The sequence below is a fragment of the Capra hircus genome, chromosome 1 (genome assembly GCF_001704415.2).
Source record: "Capra hircus breed San Clemente chromosome 1, ASM170441v1, whole genome shotgun sequence".
NCBI classification, from domain to species: Eukaryota; Metazoa; Chordata; class Mammalia; order Artiodactyla; family Bovidae; genus Capra; species Capra hircus.
The window spans coordinates 67,230,886-67,254,286 of NC_030808.1; the positions used below are offsets into that span (position 1 = coordinate 67,230,886).

The following is a 23,401-nucleotide window of genomic DNA, read 5'->3' on the forward strand; positions in this document are numbered from 1 at the left end:
GGGCACACTTTGATGAACTCTCGACCAGTATATTTTTCTCTTTAAATGTTTTGGAAGCTCTATACCATCATTCCTTTGTAGTATTGATATTTGCATGAATTTGAGCCATTCTTCTCTCTATTGGGTCAGATTAGTACCATGTTCTTATAATTGCCATTGGCATCTGCCATGAGTTAGGCTGTGCTCAGTACTTTGTCTCAGTTGTGGTGTAACTGTAACCAGCCCAGCTCGCTTCTCCACTCCTGTGATGGACGTTGGGAAAATCCTCCCATCACCGCCATCCATGCTGCTCTGGGGCCAGCTGGCCACTCCACTAGCCAGGCCATATGGGTGGTTCTGCCCGTCTCAGAAACCAGCTCAGGTGCTAAATTCAGATCAAAGTTGTAGCTCTGCCTTAATTTGGTTTCACAAAACCCTTTGAAATGTCAGTCATTATTACCTTATTTTAAAAAGAGAGAGAGCAGATGAGCCAGGCTGTCTCTGTTCTCTGCCTTGGCTTCCCCAAGGCCGTGGGAGGGCCCAAAGGCCTGGTCCGACTGTCGGTCAAGAAGTTGGCTGGAGCCCGGGCTCCCCAGGGGGCATTTGGCCTCTCCCACCTGTGATTTGATCAGAATTAATTACCACAGTCAGGGAACTCCTTCCCTCAAAGCAGTTCTGTTCTCTTGGCAGTTGGGTTCAGTGTCTGGAGAGCGGTAGGGAGAGGTGGGTTTGGGTTTTAATGGACCAAAGCTGAGGGGAAGGCCAGGAAAGCAGGTTTGGGCCAGAGCAGCCTGCAGTTTCTTGGGCTTCCTTCCTGGAGGACGGTGTCCCGGGCTTGCTGAGACAGAAGAAAGAGGCTGCACGCAGGTGGGCCCCATGCCGGGGACCTGTCACTGGAACCGGAGGGGCTCGAGGCAGCACACCTGCCACTGTCCCATTCAGGGCCTCTGGAGCTGTGGTCCTCGTCCCCAAGTCGGGAACCCAGGCCCTGAGAAGCGGCAGGGATCCAGCAGCTTCTCCTCCTCTTAGCCTGACCTCGATGCTCCCGTTCCTGGATCCAGAGTTCAGGCGGACTCTAGGGCAGGAGTGGAAGGACAGCATGACAACCAGGGGTCCTCGGTCCGGGGGTGAGGGCTGGGGGGAATGTGGGGCTCGACAGCAGTTTATGAGCTGCCTGAGTCAGGCAGAGAGCTTCCTCCCGCCCTCCACTTTCCCACATGCACCTTTTCAGTCATGAAGTGACGAGCTCTGCCATTGTCACTGGGGCACAAGAAGGAGCTTCATAACAGGCTCCGAAGAGCCAGAGCACGTGTCCTTCTCTTCGAAGCCCGAAGCTCCCGCTGCACCCTGGATCAGGCTCTTCTGAACCCTGAGGGCAGCCCTCCGTGCAAGGAGCTTGCAGAGCAAGACCACAGTGTCTGTGTCCCCCACCCCCAGCCTTGGGGGTGGGCATGGAGTGGGAGGTCCCAGGCCAGTGTGAATCTCACACTGGCACAGGCCTCCTGCAGAGACCTCGTGTGGACAGCAGACGCACCATGGAGGGTTCAGTGGTGGGGTTGATACCTGAACCCTGACTGTGGGTGTGCGACGGTGGGAGTCAGATGAACCCTGAAGTCTGCTGGGAGGAGAGGAACTCCTGGAAAGGCCTCTCTGGAAGTTCCATGTGCAAGGCTCTCTCCTTCCCTCTCACACAGGGTGCCCGCACTGTAAGAAGGCCATTCCACACTTCACTGCCGCTGCTGATGCCTTCAAAGATGACCGTAAGGTAAGGACACCCTTCCTCTTCGTCTCTTGTCCCGCCTCCAGCTTCCCACTCCAGTGCCCACACCTTCCTCCCTTCTGTTCATATTGCCCTCCCCAAGCAGCTTCTGCTGAGACAGAGGGATTTCTGGCAACCAGGACATCCTTTTTAGAAGGCAGGATAGAGCTGGCTGCATTTATGCTGCAAAATCGACTGAAAGGGATACACTGAACCGTTACAGCCCTTCCTTGAAGGAGGGGGTGGTAAAGGGGTCATTTGTTCATTCTTTTTTAATGCTCACATCTTTTTACGGTAGGATTTGTAGTCATGCACTACTTGTGTAATTAAAAGTACAAATAAAAATATCCCACAAAAGTCAACTGGAGGCGGCCAAGGTGGAGGAGAGCAAGGCCATGGGAACGGAGCCTCATCCCGCCTAAGTGAAAGGCTCCTGCAGCTGCTGACTGATGAAGCAGAAAATTAACAAGCTAGAGCTGCAGATCGGCTTAGAGCACAGGGAGGGGGCCCCAGGCACTCCCCCAGGCAGCTCCAGCAGACCAGGCAGACTCCGAGGCTGTGGGGGCATATGGCAGCGAGAAGACCCCGGAACTCAGGCTGGTGCATCTGGGCTGCTGCTAAGCTGCGTGAGCTGTAAGACTCTCCAGGTCTCAACGTTTCCTTCTTCTAAAGTCACAGTGCTTAGATGGTCTCAAAGACTCTTCCCAGCCTGGGACTCCATCGTAGGAACCTGTCCCCTGAAATGCTCCCCAAACACACTCACACACACCCAAATCCAAAGTCCAGTACATCTCTGCCTTATTTTTCCAGGTGGAATTGTCAGGCGCAGCTGGGGCAGGTGGGATACAGATGCTGAGATCGCCTTGCATTGGCCCCAGGATGGCAGTGATGGGGTGGTGAGAGCTGTATAGGAACAGTGAGTCAGAGGAAGCCAGGCACATGTGGGAGGACTCAGGCTCCAGACACCGTCCCTGAATCAGGAAGCCCCATGGTCACCTGCGAGCCCTGCCTGTGCCCTTGAGGCACCCTTCACCATCAAGCAGGAATATAAGGACCAGAATACTTCTGTCCTCTCCCTGCCACTTGGCTTGCATTGAGAGGGGCACGGCAGGGAGGTGCTTCCTGTCTTATGTCTCCCTCACCCCTCCACCCACTTCTGCCACCCTCAACCTGAGCAGGGTGGCTGCTCCCAGTCTGGCCGCTCCAGCTCATCCCAGGCTGCTCATCCCTGCAGGGCTGGGCGTGGGTTGGTTCAGGGAGGCCTTTACTCCCCAGGACCAGAGCTGGACTGGCAGTCTCTCCAACACAGCTCCCATCATTTTTTACCCAGAACACTTGGCTCCCTGGGCACACAGGAGGGTGACCGGAGTGGGGGCACCCCGCCCCTTGGCTGCTCAGGTCTCCAGGGCCCATGAGGGGATCACACCAGTCCTCATGAGACCAGGCTGGCTGTGCCCGCCATTGGCAGCTGAGGGCTGTTCCTTCTCTTCTCCATCCCCCCTGCTGATGCACAGGGGTCTCATTTCCATGGTGACCCCCTCCTTCTCTGAGATACTGATATGCCTTTGCTTAATTATCTTAACTTGGGCCAGTAACATTGCTGACCTTTTCCTAGAGTTATTCCCCCTGTTATTCCTTGTCTCTCCTTCCAAGCCAGGCATCGCCCTCACTCATTTTCAGGAAGACACTTAGCTCTCTGTCCCAGGCAGCTGGCAGGCCAGCATTCCTGGAGACGGCTCTCAGTACCAGCAGGAAGCATCCTGTTTTCAGCCAGGGGCGCTGGTGCCGTGATGGCTGGGTGCCATCCTAGAACTATCAGATCAGAGCCTCGGGGGATGGCTCCAGGAATTTGTGCTGACCACAGGCTGGTGTTTAGGGACTGCTGGGCTGTCCAGCCCTCTCCTCCTCCTGAGGGATGAAGGCCCAGAAAGGAGGAGCTGTGTCTCTTGCCCAGGGACACCCTGTGTGTCACTGACAGCCCGAAGTGGGTCTCCTGACTCCCAATTCTTCCTGACACCCCGTGCTGCCACCTGTGAGGCAGAATTGCTTTTTTTTTTCCACCCAGAAGCTTGTCCCTGTTCCTTCCCCAATCAATATGCAGTTGGTTGTTCACTTCCATTTTCATAGCTAAAGTCAATATTAGCTCCTGCAGAGATTTATTTTACTGAATCAATAAAGCCACATGAGGCAGCTCATATTTTAACTGGGGAGCCTCCCCTCCCAGGAGGTTACTGGGGACTTCAGCAGTTGACGTGCTGGGGGGAGAAAGGGCCACACAGTGTTAGTGTTGGAACAGGAGGCGTTCTGGAGGTGGCCGTTAGGACAAGGATCTCAAGTGGAAGGCTGACCACTGGCCTGGCAAAGTGGGGCCTGTCTCTCACGGCTCAGCAAAGTGTCCCAGCCTGGGGGTGAGGGGTCAGCAGTTCAGCACAGCTCCCGGCCAGGTGCAAGGTCATCCCAGGAGCAGGCCCTGGAGCAGCGGGAGCCCCTCTGTGATTGGCTGGCGAAGCTAGGTTAGCTCTGGCTGTGTGGTGTGTGTTGTGTCGTCCCTCGAGTTCATAGAAGGGAGATCTCCCTGAGGACAGAGACCTCATTTGCGCCTGAATCCCCCCAGCCTCGACGCCTGACATCTCTGTAGATGTTGACTGGATGAAGGACCTGGGTAGCATGTTTGATAGTTCCTAAGTGCTCCTCCTCTTCTGCTGATATTACTTTTGAAGCCTTTTGTTACATTGTCCTCACAGTAGTTTAGTCACCTCGGTATTATTACTCTCTCATTTTACAGATGAGGAGATTGAGTCTCAGCGAGGTTAAGTGACTAGCCCAAAGCTACCAGATGGAAAGGGGCAGCATCAGAACCGAATGTATAGGCATTGTCAGAGGTCTCCCAGAAGTGGACTTGAGGCCTGGACTCCTGTGCAGGGGCTTTCTGGGCAGGTGGTCTTGGGGAGCAGTGGAGGGGACGGAGGAAGGGAAGCCAAATGCAGGTGTGTTAAGGAGCAAATCACTGCATGGCTAACTAGGCTCAGTCCCTGGAGACCTCAGCAGGGACAGAGTTGCCCCCCTCGGAGGTCGAGGAAGCCAGGCGAGGTGCCCTCAAGCCTCTCCATCATTTCTGTGCTGGACGGACAGGACGCTGTAGGACACCGACAGCCACCTGCTGTGGAACAAATCTAGAAGTTAGTGTGCGTTCAGTGCTGTGGGTGAGTGGGTGCAAATCTTGAGGGGGTATAAGGGGGGCAGCACTGAGGTGAAATTGGGATAGATGTGGAGAGGTTTATTTGCTGCCTTCTTTCCAGAGAGTCTAAGCCACTTCCTGTAGAGGGCTCATGCTTGTCTCCCCTTCTGCTATAGAGACTGAGAGCTGAGGAGCCTTTGCAGCTGGAAGAAGCACTTTGGATATGTAACTGGCAGCTATATTAGGGGATTCAGAATAAGTACCCATTTTTTATTTAGTCAGTTTATAAAACCATACACTACATTTCCCACAGCTCCAGGGAATGTATACAAATTAAATTCATAATTTAAAGCAGATGCAGGGAGAGCAGCGGCCCGGAGCAAAGCTCATTAAGCACTTTCACAGCCTAGCAGGGGAGCGACGGCCCCTAGACGAGGGCTGCCCGGGTGCGCGGTTCCCACCCGGCCGGCCGCTCAGCTCCTGCCCGGAGAAACGGAGCCCTGAAGATGGCCAGAGGAGCCTCTGCCTCACATTGCTAAATAAGTCAGGAAGGGCTTTAGGGGATGAGCTGGAATTCTCAGAAGCCTGCTGCTACGTGTGGACACAGACAGGCAGCAAGCTGACCCTGCCTGAAGGAGACAGCTGCCCCACTCTCCTAGCCACATATTGCCTATGGGAATGCAGGGCAAGTGCCCTCAGATTTGGCTTTTAGAGAAAAGCTGGAAAGCCAAACTTTATATGAAAATCTTTGGGCTCTTTCTCTAGGTTGGCGACTGAGTGAGATTTTTTTTTTTTTTCCCTGTGGGCCAAACAGAAGAGGACTGAGAGTCAAATAGCGATTGTGGGCAGAGTTTGCAGAGTCTGCTCTAAGAGGTCTCATCGTATAGAATGCTGTGTAGCCGAGGAGGTAGAAGGGGGCTTGAGGGTGGGTAAGTGGGGGATAAGTGACTGGTAAGCAGAATGCAAGGCTCGCTCTTCGCTGTCTGTCAGCCCTGCTCGCCTGGGCACAGGTAAATAAGCATGACTGTTGGTGCCCTGCAGGGCTCTCCTGCCTGGAAAGGGGGCCTCCATCCAAATGTGAATAACCAGCAGCCAGAGAACCCTGTGAGTGACGGCTGTTCAGCAGTTTTAAAGCTCCAGCACAGTCATAGTTCTGTGTGGGCTCCTGAGTGCGTTCTGGCCCTCAAGGCGCCACGCCCTTTCCTCACCTGGATCCTGGCATGGGCTGGTCCTAGCTGGGTGCTCTTCCCTCGGGCCTTCGTGCCGCTGGCTGCCTTATCACTGGTGGCTCAGATCAAATGTTAGCTCCTTGGAGAGGCCTCCCGGGCCATCCTGGGGAAGGCAGCCCCTCTGGCCGTGGTCTACCCAAGCACCCTCTTAGTTCCTTCAGGGCATCCTTTGGACTCCACAGTGATCTCTCTGGTTATGTGTCTGTGCTGCCTTCCTGTAGTAAGAATGTCAGTTGCTCGATGGCTGACTTTGTCAAGGTCACCACTGTGCTCGTAGCATCCAGAGCAGGCTTGGCTTCATCAATCCCACCCCTCTTCTGTAACGCTTGTGGATTGCTCTTGCCATTAATCAGCCTTCTCTCCCCCGCTGCTCTGTGACCCTCAACAGGAGAAAAGTTCCCCATGTCTGCTTTGTACCCTCTTATAGGGAAAGAGCAATAAATAAGGAAAAACTGCCCAGCATGTGGAATTTGTTAAATGGGCAAGAAGAAGGCAGTGGCCAATTTAGGAATCTCTTTCTGGCCAAAACCTGTTTGCTTTAGTCATGTTGAACTCTGTCCTGGGTTCTGGAATGTGTTCCCCAGGATGGAATCTGCTTTTCCCCCTCCATCAGTCCTCTGCCAAGGGGGCAAACTTTGCAGAATGCTTCTGAACCCCTTTGCAGGCCATCCTGGCACCGTGGAGCACCTCCACACACCTCCTGCCATGTCTTGGATTTGCCCCTTTACCCAGCTCCCTGACCAGGTTCTGAGCTCCTGTTGGGGACAGAGCCAGTGTCCTGGGCCAGTAGGAGTGCCTCTAACAGCAGCTAGTGTGTACTGACCTCTGACCATGTGCCCTTTACCTCCCCTGACTTATCTCACTCAGTCTTCAGGATATCCTGATAGCTGGGGTATTGGTACTATCTCCATTTTACAGATGAGGGTGTTGAGGCATGAAGATGCTAAGTGACTTCCTGTAAGTGTTAATATGCAGCCAAGCCAAGACTTACACATGGAAAACTTGACTTCGAAGCTCTTATTCTTGACCTTGGTGTTACACTGCCTCCCCAAAAAGATGTTCAGGAAATATTAGCTGACGAATGAATAAGTCTCACAGTGCCTCACAGAAAGTATCACAAACTTGTAGTGTTTACAGATGCTTTCAAGTCCTAATTTCCTTTACATTGTACTCTTGATTTTAAAGGGTAGTCTGAGGGCATTCCTCACCTGTCTGCCTGGAAAATTAAAAGCCAAGTGCTGTTGGCCTCAGTGGAGCATGGGCTGGGGGTGCTTTGGTTCATTGTGTCCCTGCTGTTGGGGAGGAGCTCAGAAATCACAGGATCTGGGCCTCGGGTGCAACCTTCACACAGAGGGTCCAGGCCTCAGCGCTCAGACTGGAGACCCCCATGCTGAGCCTCGCATTCTTGCTCCCTGCAGATCGCCTGTGCCGCTATTGACTGCGTCAAAGAGAAGAACAAGGACTTGTGTCAGCAGGAGGCTGTCAAGGCCTACCCCACTTTCCACTACTACCACTATGGGAAGTTTGTGGAGAAGTATGACACCAATCCGACGGTGAGTCATGGTGGGGGCACTGCCCCGAGCTCTGCCTGCTGAGGGGCAGGGAAGCAGCCACGGAGGGGCTTCCCAGATAGCACAGTCAGCTGCAACGCTCAGAGCCAAGAAGGCGAGGCTCAGCCCAGCTGGAAGGGTATCCCAAGAGGTTCTCGTACAAGTCCTGGCCCAAGAGCAGGGTAGGGGCAGAGGAGAATTCCAGGGTTCCAGGGTCGGGGAGAATTTCCTCTCCCACTTTTCAGGGCTTCTCCATAGTCAAGCCAATGCTGCCCACATGGCCCCGGCCACCCCCTCAGGCGCCTCTCTGTGTCCAGAAGTGTGAGCACATGGAGGGTCAGGGAAGGGGCGGGAGGGGAGGGCCTTACAGGAGTTTACAGGTCCTCGTCTCTCCTCCTTCCCTACAGGAGCTGGGATTTACCAGTTTTATCCGAACGCTCCGGGAGGGAGACCATGAGAGACTCGGAAAGAAGAAGGAAGAGTTGTAATTTCTGCCTCAGAGAAAGCTTTTCCATTACACTGTGAACGATACCTGTTTTGTTGTTCTTTCTGAATTTCCACGTGTTCTGAAGACGAAGTTTTTTATAGCCGCGTATGGCCGTTTTGTACAATTTTGAAATAAAACTCAACCGATTGTTTGGTGGTGTGGGTTATTTCTGCGGAGCCCGAAGGTGGATGCCGTTTCCTGTCTCCTTCTTTGTCCTCTCCTGGGGGACAGGGAGCCCCACTCCTCGGTCACGTCTGTCCAGGAGAGACCCTGCAGCAGGCAGGTGAGGAGGGAGGCAGGGATACTGGCCCCAGTCAGCCACTGGAGAGCAGAACAGGGGAATCGGATCACGAGATAGCCTGTTGGACAATGACTGATTTGGGGGGGGAGGGGAAGGAAATGCATTAGGATGGTCAGGAAAATGGGATTGTGAAGCTTATGGGAACCAAGCATTAGCTTTTTCTGGATCATTGTGGTTTTAGTTTGGGTGTGTTTTCCTGGAATGTATTTGCATATTTCTCTTTCTCTGACTATTACTGTCTTCCTCTCTCCATCCCCTCCCAGCTCTCCCATTAAAGAAGACTAAGTCTCCACTCCAGGGGATGGTGCAATGGTCAAGCCCAGGCTGGAAGGGCATCTAGAGTGGACTGGGGAGTGTCCAGCATGGGCAGGGGGGCGCTTTGTGCAGCAGCTTGGTCCTCACCCTGGCTGGAAGGGATGGTGTGTGGGATGTGGGGGCACAGTCTCAGTGTGCAGATGCTGGTCTGTAAACCAGCTCCCCTCGCCCCACGACAGCAACCTCCAAATCTTTGCAAGCATGCTTCTCATGGACGGGCACCATCCAGGCCTCACTCTGACACTCTCATATCTCTCTCCTGACTGTCTTTCCCACTAGGCCTGCTCTCTGTATCCCTGCATGAGTAGCAACAGCCCTGAGCTTAGCACTTCTGCCAGAGCCATGGTCCTTCTCCACAGGAAGCAGAGCAGCCTCGCTCCGCTGTCTGGACTTCAGTGTTCTGCAGCGGTCTTGCACTCCTCGGGGTGGTTCAGAGGTGGCGTCTCCGGAGCTGCAACACTGGGCAGCACACTTTGGTGGCCTTATGGGGGAGTTAGCCTGTGGGCACAGTCCTATTTCCTGGACCAGACCCTCTCTTGCAGCCCCTGCTTTCCTGCTGATGGGTTCCCCAGTAAGGGATGGGAGCCTTGACGAGCTGACACTGCACATAGTGCTATTAAGTGAGCCCGAAGGCTTTGAAAACCCTTGTTCTGGGGCAGTGTCCCAACTTCCCAGTCCACCCACTGCCAGGTCACCTTTTATTTTCTTTAAGCACCCACTTTTTAAAGTGGCCCCTGGTTTCCCTCCAGGTGAGCGGATATGAAAGAAGCACATGTTTATCTTTACTGATCTCCCCTGGTGCCATACACTATCAGACAAGGAGCCATTTAATCCTGATGCTGAATGTCATATACCTTCTCCTGCAAGGGGCTTGTGAGAGTGTGTGCGCGTATGGGCATGCTTAACAGTTGTTTGGAGTATTCATGGGAGAAACGTATTTGTGTCTCCAAAAATGTTTTTAACTGCATTTTTTAATACCTGAGAAAAGCCACGCCCTGGCTGACGGCCACTGGTGCTCACATTCAAAGCACAAGGCTTTCTTTCATTCTTATTCCACAGTCTGGGTTGGCGTCTGTGTGAGAACTTGAAAGCATCAGGAAATGGCATTCTTTTCACTCTTTATTTGCAGGATTTGGTAGTTATGGAGCCCTTGTCAGAGTGTCTAGTGTTTGCTATGACTTTGGGCATGACTGGAGCAAGTTCAGCCCAGCTCTGGGCAGCTGCGTCTGCAGACAGAGCTCCCTTCCTCCACTCTCCCACCCCCTGCCTCTCCCCCCATGCCCCAGTTCTTGAGCTCTGTGTAGATTGGTTAGAGCATGGCCCCTGGGTTAGTCCCATTCCCAATGGTTGGTTCATTCCCATGCTTGGCTCATTGGGGGTTCACTGGTCTTCAGTACAGTGTGCGTGTGTGCTCAGTAGCTTCAGTCATGTCCAACTCTTTGCAACCTCATGGACCATAGCCTGTCAGGCCCCTCTGTCTGTGGGATTCTCCAGGCAAGGATACTGGAGTGGGTTTCCATGCCCTCCTCCAGGGGATCTTCCCAAGCCAAGGATCAAACCCAGGTCTTCAGGTTCTTTATCCATTGAACCACCTGGGGAACCCAATCTTCAGCCCAGACCACTCCCTAACCCTCACTCAAGGACCTGCCATTATCCCCTCAGTTTCCCTAGATCTTACCTTCGCTGGATGATTTCTCTGCAAAAAGCAAGGGTATGAGTTAGGAAAAAATGGATTTCCAGTCTTCATTCTGGTGGCTTTGGCATAACCTTCACCTCAGTTTCTCTCCTTTGGGTCATTGCTTCCAGTCCACTCCCTCCTGGTCTGCCTTACCCTGTGGCCCCCTGTGCCTCTCGCCATAGGTGATTGCCCATCAGCACTAACCAGGGTTGGCCCCCCAGCCCTTCCCATCTCCCCATGTGGAACCCTCCTTTTCTAGAGATGTTTGGCTTCCAGAAACTCTTCTATGCCAGGCACAGGCAGGTGGCACTCTGGGTTCAGGAACAGATTTGCTCCTCCAAGGTGCAAAGATGTGTAATCTCATCTAGAAAGCACCAGGAGGTGAAGCCTGGGGCTCACATGGCTTGCCCAAATCACACAGAATGGAGGAGGGGCCAGTCCTGTTCCCAAGAGGCTCCCAGGTACAGTGACTGGACATTGCTGGTTAGAACTGAGCTCCCTGCAGGTATGTTTTTGCTGTTTACTCAAAGCAGTCAATCCTAAAGGAAATCAACCTTGAATATCCATTGGAGGGACTGATGCAGAAGCTGTCGCTCCAGTACTTTGGCCACTTGATGCAAAGAGCTGACCCATTGGAAAAGACTCTGATGCTGGGAAAGCCTGAAGGCAGGAGAAGGGAACAACAAAGGATGATGACTGGATGGCACCACCAACGCAATGGACATGAGTTTGAGCAAGCTCCGGGAGATGGTGAAGTTACAGGGAAGCCTGGCGTGCTGCAGTGCATGGAGTCACAAAGACTTAGACATGACTTAGCAACTGAACAACAATTATTTTATTATTTTAAGGCTGGAAAAATGGAACTGATATCCTTGAGCTAAATGTGAGAACCAAATTACTGTTATGTTCCTACCAAATACATGCCTGCCCCCAAATCCTTTTTTAGGCTGAGAATGTCCAACATAGTGGCTATTAGCCACATATGGCTATTGAGTATTGGGAATGTGGTTACTGCAACTGAGAAGTGTGTGTGTGAGTGCCTTTTTTGTTATGAAATATATATAACATAAAATTTACCCTTTTCAAGTTTATACAGTTCAGTGGCACTAAGTATATTCACATTGTTGTGCGGACTCATATCATTATATCATTAATATCCGACTCCAGAACGTTTCCATCACAACAAACTGAAACTCCATATTCATTAAACAAGAACTTCCCATATCCCCCTCCTCCCTGCCCCTAGTAACCACCGTTCTACTCTCTGTCTCTATAAATTTCCCTATTCTACGTACCTCATATAAGCTAGAGCATATATTTGTCCTTCAGTGTCTGGTTTATTTCACTAAGCATGATGTTTTCAAGGTTCATCATGTTATAGCATATGTCAGAATTTCCTTCCTTTTAAGGCAGGCTAATATTCCATCATAGGAATACACCAAATTTCATCTATCCTCTCACCTGTCAATGGACATTTATGCTATCTGTGCCTTATGGCTATTTCAAATAATGCTCTTGTGAACAAAATTGTGCAAATCATCTGTCTGAGAGTCCCTGCTTTCAGTCGTCTGGAAAGTAGAATTGCTGGATCATGGTAATTCTATGTCTAGTGTTTTGAGGAATCACAGTACTATTTTCAATAGTGGCTGCACCATTTTAAATTTCTACCAGCAATGCACATAGGTTCTAATTTATCCACATCCTTGCCAAAAGTTATTTTCTGGGGTTGTGTGTGTGTGTTGATAATAGCCATCAAAAATTGAGGTCCAGAGGAGAAGGGGGCAACAGAAGATGAGATGGTTGGATGGCATCACTGACTCAATGGATGTGTTTGAGCGAACGCCAGGAGATAGTTAAGGACAGGGAAGCCTGGCGTGCTGCAATTCATGGGGTCACACAGAGGCAGACACGACTTAGCAACGGAACAACAATGGCCGAAAAGTGGTATCTCATTGTGGTTTTGATTTGTATTTCCTAAATGATTAGTGATGCGGAGCATATTTCATTTGCTTTTTGGCCATTTGTGTATCTTCTTTGGAGAACTGCCTATTAAGTTCTTTGCCCATTTTTGAAATGGATTGTTTGTGGAGTTTTGTTATTGTTGTTTCCATGTAGGAGTTCTTTACACATTATGGATATTAATCCTGTATCAGATATGTGATATGCAAATATTTTCTTCCATTCAGTGGATCGTCTTTCTTTTTGCTTTTCTTAATAGTGTCTTTGAGTGCACACAAGTTTTTAATTTTGGTGGTCTGATTTATTTTTTCTTTTGTTGTCTGTGCTTTTTCTAGGAAATCATTGCTGAGTTTGAAGCTTTTCTCCTATGTTTTCTACTGAGAGTTTTATGTCTTACCTTTGTGACTTTGATCCAGTTTGAGTCAAGTGTAAGGTATGAGTCCAGGTTTATTGTTTTGCATATGAATATCCAGTTTCCCCAACACCATCTGTAGAAAAAACTATCTTTTCCTCATTGAACAGTCTTGGAACCCTAATCAAAAATCATTTGACCATGTATGTGAGAATTTAACCTCTGAGCTTTGTATTCTAGCCCATTGGTCTGTGTGCCTGCCTTTAGGCTGCGATCTCACTCTTTTGCTTGCTGGAGATTTGTAGTAAGTTTTGCAGTCAGGAAGTGTGAGTCCTCCACGTTTGTTCGTCAAGATTGTTTTGGCTGTTAAGGTCCCTTGAAATTCCTTATGTCTATGCCATTTATCATATGTGTAGATTTGCATCACCAGGACTGCAATCAAAATGCAGAACTGCTCCACTAAAATTCTCTCTTATATCACTTGATGTCCACACATTTCCTCCATTTCCCTCTCGCCACTAAAGCCTGGTGCCCACTAGCTTGTTTTCCCCTGTCTGTACTTTTGCCACTTGGGAATGTTATAAAAATGGGACCACACAACATATAATCTCTCGAGATTAGCTTTTCTGATTCTGTGTAATGCTCTTGAGGGCTATCCAAGTTGTTGCATGTACTAATATTTTCTTCCTGTTTAGTGCTGAGCAGGATACCGTGGTATGGATGTACCACAGTTTGTTTAACCGTTTACCTATTAAGGAACATTTTGGTTGTTTCCAATTTTGGACCATTACAATAGAGCTGCTTTATGTATAGATGTAAATTTTTATTTCTCTGGGGTAATTACTCAGGAGTATGATTGCTGGGCCATGTGTGTGTTTGATTTTAAGGAAACTGCCATACTTTTCCAAAGTGACTGTATCATTTACTTTGTCACCAGTAATTTTGAGAGATCCAATTTCTCCACATCCTCACCAACATTTGGTATTATTGTTGTTGCTGTTACTGTAGTTTTAGCGGTTCTAACTAGTGTGTAGTAGTATCTCATTATGGTCTTGCTGCTGCTGCTGCTAAGTCACTTCAGTCGTGTCCGACTCTGTGCGACCCCATGGATGGCAGCCCACCAGGCTCCCCCGTCCCTGGGATTCTCCAGGCAAGAACACTGGAGTGGGTTGCCATTTCCTTCTCCAATGCACAAAAGTGAAAAGTCAAAGTGAAGTCACTCAGTCAGGTCTGACCCTCAGCGACCCCATGGACAGCAGCCCACCAGACTCCTCCATCCATGGGATTTTCCAGGCAAGAGTACAGCAGTGGGGTGCCATTGCCTTCTCCCATTATGGTCTTACTATACATTTATTTCCCTAAAGATGTGATGCTGCATATTCTTTCATCTATCTATTTGTCATCTGTGTATCGTATTCAGTGAAATCTCTATCTGTGTCTTTTGCCCATTTTCTAATTGGATTGTTTTCTTTTAACTGTTGAGTTTTGAGAGGTTTTGTGTATGTGTGTGTGTGTGTGTGTGTATTCTAGATACTAGTCCTTGTAAATATTTTCCCCTAGTTTATATCTTTCTTTTTTTTCCATCTTAACAGGGTCTTTAAGTTTTAAATTTTGATGAAGTCCAATATATCAATTTTTTTTCTTTCAGGGATCATGTTTTTGGTGTCATATCGAAGAACTCATCATCAAGCTCTAGTTCCCCAAGATTGTCTTCTATGTTTTTCCCTAAGGTTTTACATTTAAATGTGTGATCTATTTTGAGTTAATTTTTATATGAGATGTAAGACTCAGGACTTCCCTGGTGGTCCAGGGGCTAAAACTCCATGCAGGGGGTTCAGGTTCAATTCCTGATTGGGGAACTAGATGTCACATACCACAACTAAGAACCCAGATGTTGCAATGAAGATCAAAGATCCTGTGTGCTGCAGCCAAGACCTGGTGCAGCCAAATAAATAGATTAAATAAATATTTTTCAGAAAAGATGTGAAACTCAAGTCAGGATCCATTTCTGACCTACCTATGTCCAGTTGTTCCAGCACCGTTTGTTGAAGACCACCTTTCCTCCACTGCATTGCTTTTACATTTTTGTAAAAAGTCAGCTAACAGAGTTCTATTTCTGGGTTCTCTGTTTCATTGATCTGTGTCTATCAACACCATACAGTCTTATTTACTGGTATCTATATAGTAAGCCTTGAAATCAGGTAGACTGATTTCTCCCACTACCTTTCTTTTTCAAAATTGTTTTACCTTTTCATACAAATTTTAGAATAATCTTATCTATATGTGAATTTTTCTTAGATTTTTAATATTTCAAATTACTCAGAAAAAAATAAATATGTGCAAACAAACACAGATAAGCCTAAAGAGACAGAAGGTAAATAACTGGTAAATCTAGGTAAAGGGTATAATGTAACTTACAATTTTAAAAGTTTGAAATTACATCAACCATGTCTCATAATTTAGTGACCCAGATTAACAACTAGGGCCTGAGTTTAACTCTCTCTAGGCAGCCCTGTGTCCTTTATGGCTGAGACCAATTTCTCCTGTGTCCCCAGCTGAGGGGTATAGAAGTGGGCTGAGTCTGGCTGATGCTCTTGCCAGAGAATGTCACCTCAGCGAGATTTACAGACTGAGCTCAGGGGTCCACAGCGCCAGCAGGAACGAGGTGGTGCCCAGGAAGGACTGGAAAAGAAAGGAAGGTGCCGTGAGCCAAAGCTTCCGGAGCGGATAGCGACAGAACACCTCAGAGCAGGACCCCGCGCCCCTCAGCAGCCGCCATGCCAGGTGCAGCCTAGACCAGCAGGGGGCGCCTGGACCCGCAGGACCTGGTGTGGATCTCGGTCCCTCTGCCTGGTTTTCACTTTGTCCATGCCTCACGAAGAAGGGGGCCTCTGAAAGACTGAATATTTATCTAAGGAGTCACCCTAGAGCTACCTGAGGAGAAGTTTCAGTTTATTGGATCAGACTGAGATCACCAGTTCTACTAAATCAATCAATAGAAAAATACACACACACAATTTCCCTCTATAAATAGGCAGTGTAAATATACATCTTCCACATTCCCGACAAAATGTGATACCTGGACCTAGAGTCCAGGTGAGACCTGGCCAGCACAGCGATGAGAGGACCGTGAATCCCTTATTCCAGATCTTATAGGATATATCATTAATCTAGTCTAAAATTGCAGACTCACTGTCAGCAAACACCATCAAAACTTTTTCACATCGCTCACAGAAAAGACCTTGATAGTTAATTTTCATTGAATAGTTTTCTTTATTTTCAAGATACTACATGTATTATAAGAAACTTTGAAAATGAAGAAAAGCATGCAAAAGAAAATTTAAATCATTCATAGCCCTGTTCATCAGTTACTACTGATTATTTTGATTACATCTTCCATTTTTTTAAATCACACACAAATGAAATCTCTTAGTATTTTATAACTGAAAATATTTAGAAGATGTTTAAACATTTTCCTGTACCATTAGATATTCTTTCTCCTCATTATTTTTAAAGACCATATACCAGAGTTTCTCAACACTATTTTTGGACATTATTGACATTTTGGAATATATAATTCTTTATTGTGGGGAAATTTTCTATACATTGTAGGATTTTTAGCAATATCTTTGATCTCTACCCACTAAATGCCAGAAACATCTCCCCTTCCCCACAGGTTGTGACAACCAAAAATATCTCCAGGCTTTGCCAAATGTGCCCTGGGGGAAGAATTATCCCCAGGGGAGAATCACTGCTTTATAGTACTTTATCCTATGTAAATACTACCCTTTATTTATATATCCTTTATATAGCATACCATTAAATGTATCAATGTATGCTATACATAGCTATTCTCTATCATAAATAATGCTGGGATGGACATTTCTCATTTTGTTATTTTATATATTTTACACATTTTCAAAAGTGACTTTTTGAGTCTAAGAATATACTTGTTTTAAAAGTCTGTTTTTTAAAGGCCAGTGATATACATTGTTAATTTTCTTTTAGTAGCATACCTCTTTACACTCTTACCAAGAGTTTTTGAAGTAATCTGTTTTCCCAACACTTGCTAGCTCTGGGATTTATATATTTTTAAAAGATCTTTGCACATTTTATTTTTGATGTACAGTTGACCCATTGATAACACTAATTTGAACTTCACAGTTCAAATACATGGATTTTTTTCAATAATAAATACTAAGGTGCTACATGGTTGATCCACATGGTTCCTGAATCCATGGGTGCAGAATCACAGATATGGAGGATTGGAGGATGTGGAGGGCCAACTGTAAGTGACAATCTTGTAATGCTATTTTCGACTCCCCAAAGGGTCAGTGCCCTTAATCCCCCAGGTGTTTAAAGTTCGAGTGTAACTGTAAAGCACAGTCGTCCTAGTTACATTCCATCTTGAAAATTCTTTGTTTTAGCCTATGAGGACATTTTATATTCCGTTTCTGTCTCTGACAAGTTTTCTCTCTTTAACTTCATGTCACTTCCAGCTCTGATGAGAATTAAAACACTATAAAAGATAGTGAGTGTATCCTAGACTGCTGCATCAGGCCAATAGAAATTTCCCATCAATCCAATAGTTCAGCTTCTTCAGGTACAGCCATCCAGCAAGTTCCTCACTTGTCCCAGCCCCCAGCTCGTATTTTCCAACCTTTCCTAAAAGATGCAGTGGAAGATACTGTCAGATGTTTTGTTGAGGTCTGGGTATGCTGTGTCTACCACATTCCTCTGATGAAATAGTCTAATAATCCTTTACCTGTGCCTAGTCCCTTACATATGGGAAGCGTTTTTAGAACCATTTCATACAACATTCACACAACTCCATGATATTGTAATGAGGAGGCTGAGGCTCAGGAAGTTTAGGTAATGTATAAAGGCTGACAGAGGTGGTAAGTAGCACAGCTCAGATAGGACCCACGGTTCCTTACTTTCTGCCATGACCAACAAAATTTTTAGTGGTGATCCTTGCTTCTAGCAATTATGGCTTCCTTTCTAAGTCCCATTAGTCAGTATCAAACTCCCCAGCATAATGCCTGCTCAGTAAGTCTTCCCTTTCCTGGATCATCATTTAGCCATGTCCCCCATTCTTTGGACTTCCCTGGTGGCTCAGATGGTAAAGTATCTGCCCGCAATGCGGGAGACTTGGGTTCAATCTCTGGATCGGGAAGATCCCCTGGAGAAGGAAATGACAACCCACTCCAGTACTCTTGCCTGGAAAATTCCATAGACAGAGGAGCCTTGTAGGCTACAGTCCATGGGGTCGTAAAGAGTTGGACATGACTGAGTGACTTCACTCACCCATTCCTTCAGGAACCTGGGGGCAAACGTGTCTGGGCCAAAAAAATCCGAAATTATTTAGAGAAAGCAACTGCTTTCCCTCAAACTCTTGACCAATGTTGATTTTTTTTACAATTTTAAAAATTCTATACTTCTCTGTAAAACTAAATCAACTAATACCTAAATACATATTAAATATATTATATTATAGATAAAATATGTATTTAGTTATGAACTTAGTGTATCTGTGTCTACCTATATGTCTCCCTCTGTATATATATATTTGTGTGTGCGTGTGTGTGTGTGTGTGTGTGTATATATTATACATACATAGAAAAAGAACAGAGAGAGAAGAGAAACTGTTTCACTTTATTGACTTCTGGTTTCATGCCCCCAAAATAACAACTGTTAACTATAATATGTATCTTGCCAAGCATTTTCTTAGGGGATTTTTTGGTTTGTAAACAGACATGTAGCATGCTTTTTATGTGTGTATGTATATGTATATAAGTATGTGTATACAGATACATGTGTGTGCGTGTATTCATTCACTGAGTTGTGTCTAACTCTTTGCAACCCCACGGACTATAGCCCACCAAGCTCTTTTGTCCATGGGGTTCTCCAGGGAAGAGTACTGGAGTGGGTTGTCGTGCCCTTCTCCAGGGGCCCTTCCTGGATCAGAAATCAAACCTGTTCTATACACCTGTGTCTCTTTTTCTGTCTCACATACAGGGTTATTGTTACCATCTTTCTAAATTCCATATATATGCGTTAGTATACTGTATTGGTGTTTTTCTTTCTGGCTTACTGCGCTCTGTATAATAGGCTCCAGAGGGATGGTATGTGGAGGGAGGTGGGAGGGGGGTTCAGGATGGGGAGCACGTGTACACCCGTGGGGGATTCATGTTGATGTATGGCAAAACCAATACAATATTGTAAAGTAATTAGCCTCTGACTAAAATAAATAAATTTATATTTTTAAAAATAAAGTATTACTTAGACTTCTAAAAAAAATAAAGAAAAGCAAATATTAAATGAGACAGCTAAAAACAACAACAACAACAAAAAAGAAATCAAACCTGTGTCTGCTGCATTGGCAGGCAGATTCTTTACCGCTGAGCCACCAGGGTAGTCCCCATATAGTTATATAGATTCAGAAAATTCTTTTCTTCTCCAAGATCATCATTTTTACTTTTGCTTTTCTGGTATCTAAAAATACATCTCAAGTTTATTTTAACATAAGGAATGAAGTAGGAATCCAGCTTTTTGTTTTTCAGAATGACTAGCCACTTGCCCCGACATCATTTTGATTAATTTACCATTTCTCCACTGAAATGCCACTTTTATCATATGGTAAATTTCAAAATGTGTTCAGATGCCTTACTTTTCTGCCAGATTCCACCAATCCATTTATTCCTGTTTTATTTTATTTTTAAAATTCCATTTTAATTACTTTCTTTTTGAATAGAAATTTCCTAGCTGCTTAGACTGTTTTTTTCAGTTAAACTTTCTATCTTTGATCTCAGTTCTTTCTAACCCAAAGTCAGCCTAGCCTTTTCAGTACAGTGATTACCTCCTTTAATGGAATAAACAGGAATAAAAAGTTGTGGAGTTTCACTTTCTTTTCTCATCCATCAACATTATGAAGTTGTCTCCAAGTAATGAGCCCAGGTCAGATCTCCCTCCTGGAACCTCTTACTCTGGACTTAACTGAAGCCGCCCTTTCTGTCGTTGTAGCTTTTCGCTGCAAGCCTCAGTAGCTAGACTTCCAGGAACTCTTCTCAGGATCACTTTCGTGCATCCTCCTTGCTCCCTGTGCTTTGTGACCTGAGTCCTCCTCCCAGTGAAATGCGCCCCCTCCCACCCCCCTACCCCCGCCCTGCTGCCCGGATTCTTTTATGGAGACCTTCCTTTTCTTATCACGGCATCATTTTTAACAGTAAAGCCTTGGTCTGTGCCTTCTTCTTCTTTTTTAATTTAAATTTAATTTTTAACTCCCCAAACATTTTGTATTGGTGTGTAGCCAATCCACTTTGTTGTGATAGTTGTGATAGTTTCAGGTCCCTGTCTTCTTACTCTGAGTATTTTGCTTAGAAGGAGGGCATGTTTTCTATGACAGTCACCTTCACAGCCTGAGCTGAGTGTTGTGCCCCATGGACCCCAGATACCCTCCTACCTCAAACCCTAAGTATGTCATGATGAGGAAAAGGAAGAAAGAGATGACATCAGCATGCTGTCATTGGAAGCTGGTAACCCCTGAGGCTAAGTTCTCTGCAATCACCTGGATTTTCTGCTATTTCACTTCTTGGGAAAAAGGTAGATCACCATTCATGCCCTCTTATCCCAGGTTCTATGATCTCAATCCTGAACACTTGATTAACAACTTGGGGGAGCTTGGAAAGCTATCAGAGCCAGGGCCCCACCCCAAAGCAACTGAACTGGAGTCTCTGGGGATGGAGTCCTGTCATTGATAGGTTGCAGAGAGCTCCAGATTGTTCTAAAGTGCAGCTGGAGTTCAGAAATGAGCTGAGTATTACAGGCTTCAGCAGTGTGGTGTTTATTTTTTATATGAATGGAAACAAGCCTGGGAAAATGGAAAAATCAAGGGAAAGACATTTTTCAAACAACATTATTCTCCAAAATGTTGGTCATTTTTCATTTTGATTAAGTAATCAAGTTGCTTGTCATCTATTACTACTTTTAACTCTCCTGAAAATTGTTTCTAAAAAACATTCTCTAGGGAGCTATATATGTAAATCCATCCACATTATCACTGCAATACAGGATCCGTGTAGCTAATAGAACAGTGGCTCTAATATTCAAAGGCAGCAAAGTAAGTGACAGTAATAATACCAGCACTCTATTTTTCCAGACCATAGAATAAGCAGCACATGCAGAGCATGTTTCAAAGGCTGCTGTATCACTTGAGAGTTCCGCGTGGCATCCAGACTGGGAGTCTGCCAAGTAAATGTCTCCTCTAACAGGATGTTAAAACCTCGGCAGACTCAGACTTTAATTCCTGTCATCATCTGATGCTTTCAAACCTTCTGCTTTCTGTGGCATGGAAGAAAATTGGTCTGGGTTTCAAAATTCTTCTGTCAAGAAATAAACTAACACATGAAGGCATAGAGGGTCTTATCTGAATGCAAGCAGACACTGGGTTTTCAGAAGACTTTGATGTGTTGAAAAAAAAAATACAGAGGTGTCTGAGGAAGGTGAATTGCTGATAGCAATAGCTCAGAGAATGAACTGAGTAAGCTCCGTCAGCTGGGGTGATGCAGGAGGTGGCTGTAACTTTTTGCTGTATGTGTATATTCAACCCGTCCTTTTGTTTTCAGCATCACTTTCAGATATACTTGTGGCCCCAAATCTTTTTATGTTGTCCACACCCCTACAGTTTGCAAGATCTTAGTTCTCTGACCAGGGATCGAACCTGGACTACAGCAGTGAAAGCCCTGAATCCTCATCACTGCACTGCCAGGGAATTCCCAGTCCAGACCTTAAACCTGCCCAGAATTATGTAATGTGAACCTGCTTCTGGGTTTTTCTACTGCCAGCTGGGCTTGTAGTCTGCGAAGTCAGTGACCACCCACCAGTATGACAGTCTAAGGACTGGTGCCCAACCCCATTCTCCCTTAAAGAGTTATGTCTGCCAGCCTCCCTCATAGAGAGCACTGCCAACCACAGATCTGCAGTTTGTGAGCACGGGTGCCCATACAATTTAGGGGTCCTTTTTAAGAAAAAGAATACAAAGTCGGGATAAAGGCAGATATTTATTTAGAATGTAAAGGAAAAATCTCAAGTTAAATAATTAAAAAGCTTAAGTACGCCACAAATAACACAAAAATCTAGAATAATAATAATTTATAGTTGTTCCATCGCTAAGTCATGTCCAACTCTTTGTGACCCTGTGGACTGCAGCACACCAGGCTTCCCTGTCCTTCACTATCTGCCAGAGTTTGCTCACGTTCATGTTGATTGAGTCAGTGATGCTATTTAACCATCTCATCCTCTGCCACCCTCTTCTCGTTTTGACTTCGGTCTTTCCCAACATCAGAGTCTTTTCCGAGAAGTTGGCTCTTTGCATCAGGTGGCCAAAGTATTGGAGCTTCTGCTTCAGCATCAGTCCTTCCAACAAATATTCAGAGATGATTTCCTTTAGGATTGACTGGTTTGATCTCCTTGTTATCCAAAGGATTCTCAAGAGTCTACTCTAGCACTACAATTCAAAAGCATCAATTCTTCGGCGCTCAGCCTTCTTTATGGTCCCACTCTTACATCTGTACATGACCACTGGAAAAACCATAGCTTTGACCGTATGGACCTTGGTCGGCAAAGTGAAAATAACAACACTATATTTTTTATTTATTTTTGTTTATGTAGGTGTCTTCTAAAATATCATCTTCCTTGGGGGGGGGCCCTCCTTCTCTCACCACCCCTTACAAGGAAGGCAGCACCCTTATATTGGTCTCCATCCCCTCACTCTGCTTTCTTTTCCATAGCACCTGTCCCTCAGGATGTCATATCTATTCTTATTTGTCTGCTTGTTGTCTTTTTTCTCTCCTCACTAGAATGTAAGCTCTGTGAAGGTAAAAACATTTTCTGTCCCCTCCTCTATATTGGCCAACAACCAGGACATGCTAAGTACTCAACGAATGTTTGTTGAGGAAATATAGAAAATTTTCACACAAAATTCAGTATTTTATAAAAATATATATAAAGTATGATCCAGCTTTTGTAATAATGTACATAAGAGTAAAGAAATAAATAGATCAAAATGTTAAAAGTGATCATCTCTGAGTGATTTTCATTTTCCTCTTTCTTTTCTGTATATTTCAATTTCTCTTCAATGCTGTTTTCCATTTTAGATAAATTAGAGGTGAAATGCTTGTAGATGAAATGTGAAGAAAAGTGAGACAGAAAATATAGCTAATAAGATCCTGATTTAATGTTCTTTTTTAAAAACATTGTTTATTTTTGGCTGTGCTGGGTCTTTGCTGCTGCGGGGGCTTTTCATCACATTGCTCAGTCTTCTTATTGCAGCGGCTCCTCTTGCTGCAGAGCACAGGCTCAAGGGCACTGAGCTTCAGTCGCTGCAGCCTGTGGGCTCAACACTTGCGGTTCTCTGGCTCTAGAGCGCAGGCTCAATAGTTGTGGCCAACAGGGCTGAGTTGCCCTGCAGCTGTGGGATCTTCCTGGACCAGGGATCAAACTCCTGCATCGGTGGGCGAATTCTTTACTACCGAGCCACCAGTTCAGTTCAGTCGCTCAGTCGTGTCTGAATCTTTGCAACCCCATGGACTGCAGCACACCAGGCTTCCCTGTCCA

The 23,401-nt window shown here is 46.3% G+C and overlaps 1 protein-coding gene across 1 annotated transcript in view; it reads left to right on the top strand.

Moving 5' to 3' along the window:
- PDIA5 (protein disulfide isomerase family A member 5) overlaps positions 1-8,333 on the top strand; it is a 91,639-nt gene extending 83,306 nt beyond the window's left edge. The window contains exons 15-17 of the mRNA XM_018045711.1: positions 1,674-1,744; positions 7,564-7,698; positions 8,103-8,333. Of these exons, the coding sequence (XP_017901200.1) occupies positions 1,674-1,744; positions 7,564-7,698; positions 8,103-8,183 (287 nt within the window). The 3' untranslated portion in view covers positions 8,184-8,333. The remainder of the gene's footprint in view (positions 1-1,673; positions 1,745-7,563; positions 7,699-8,102) is intronic.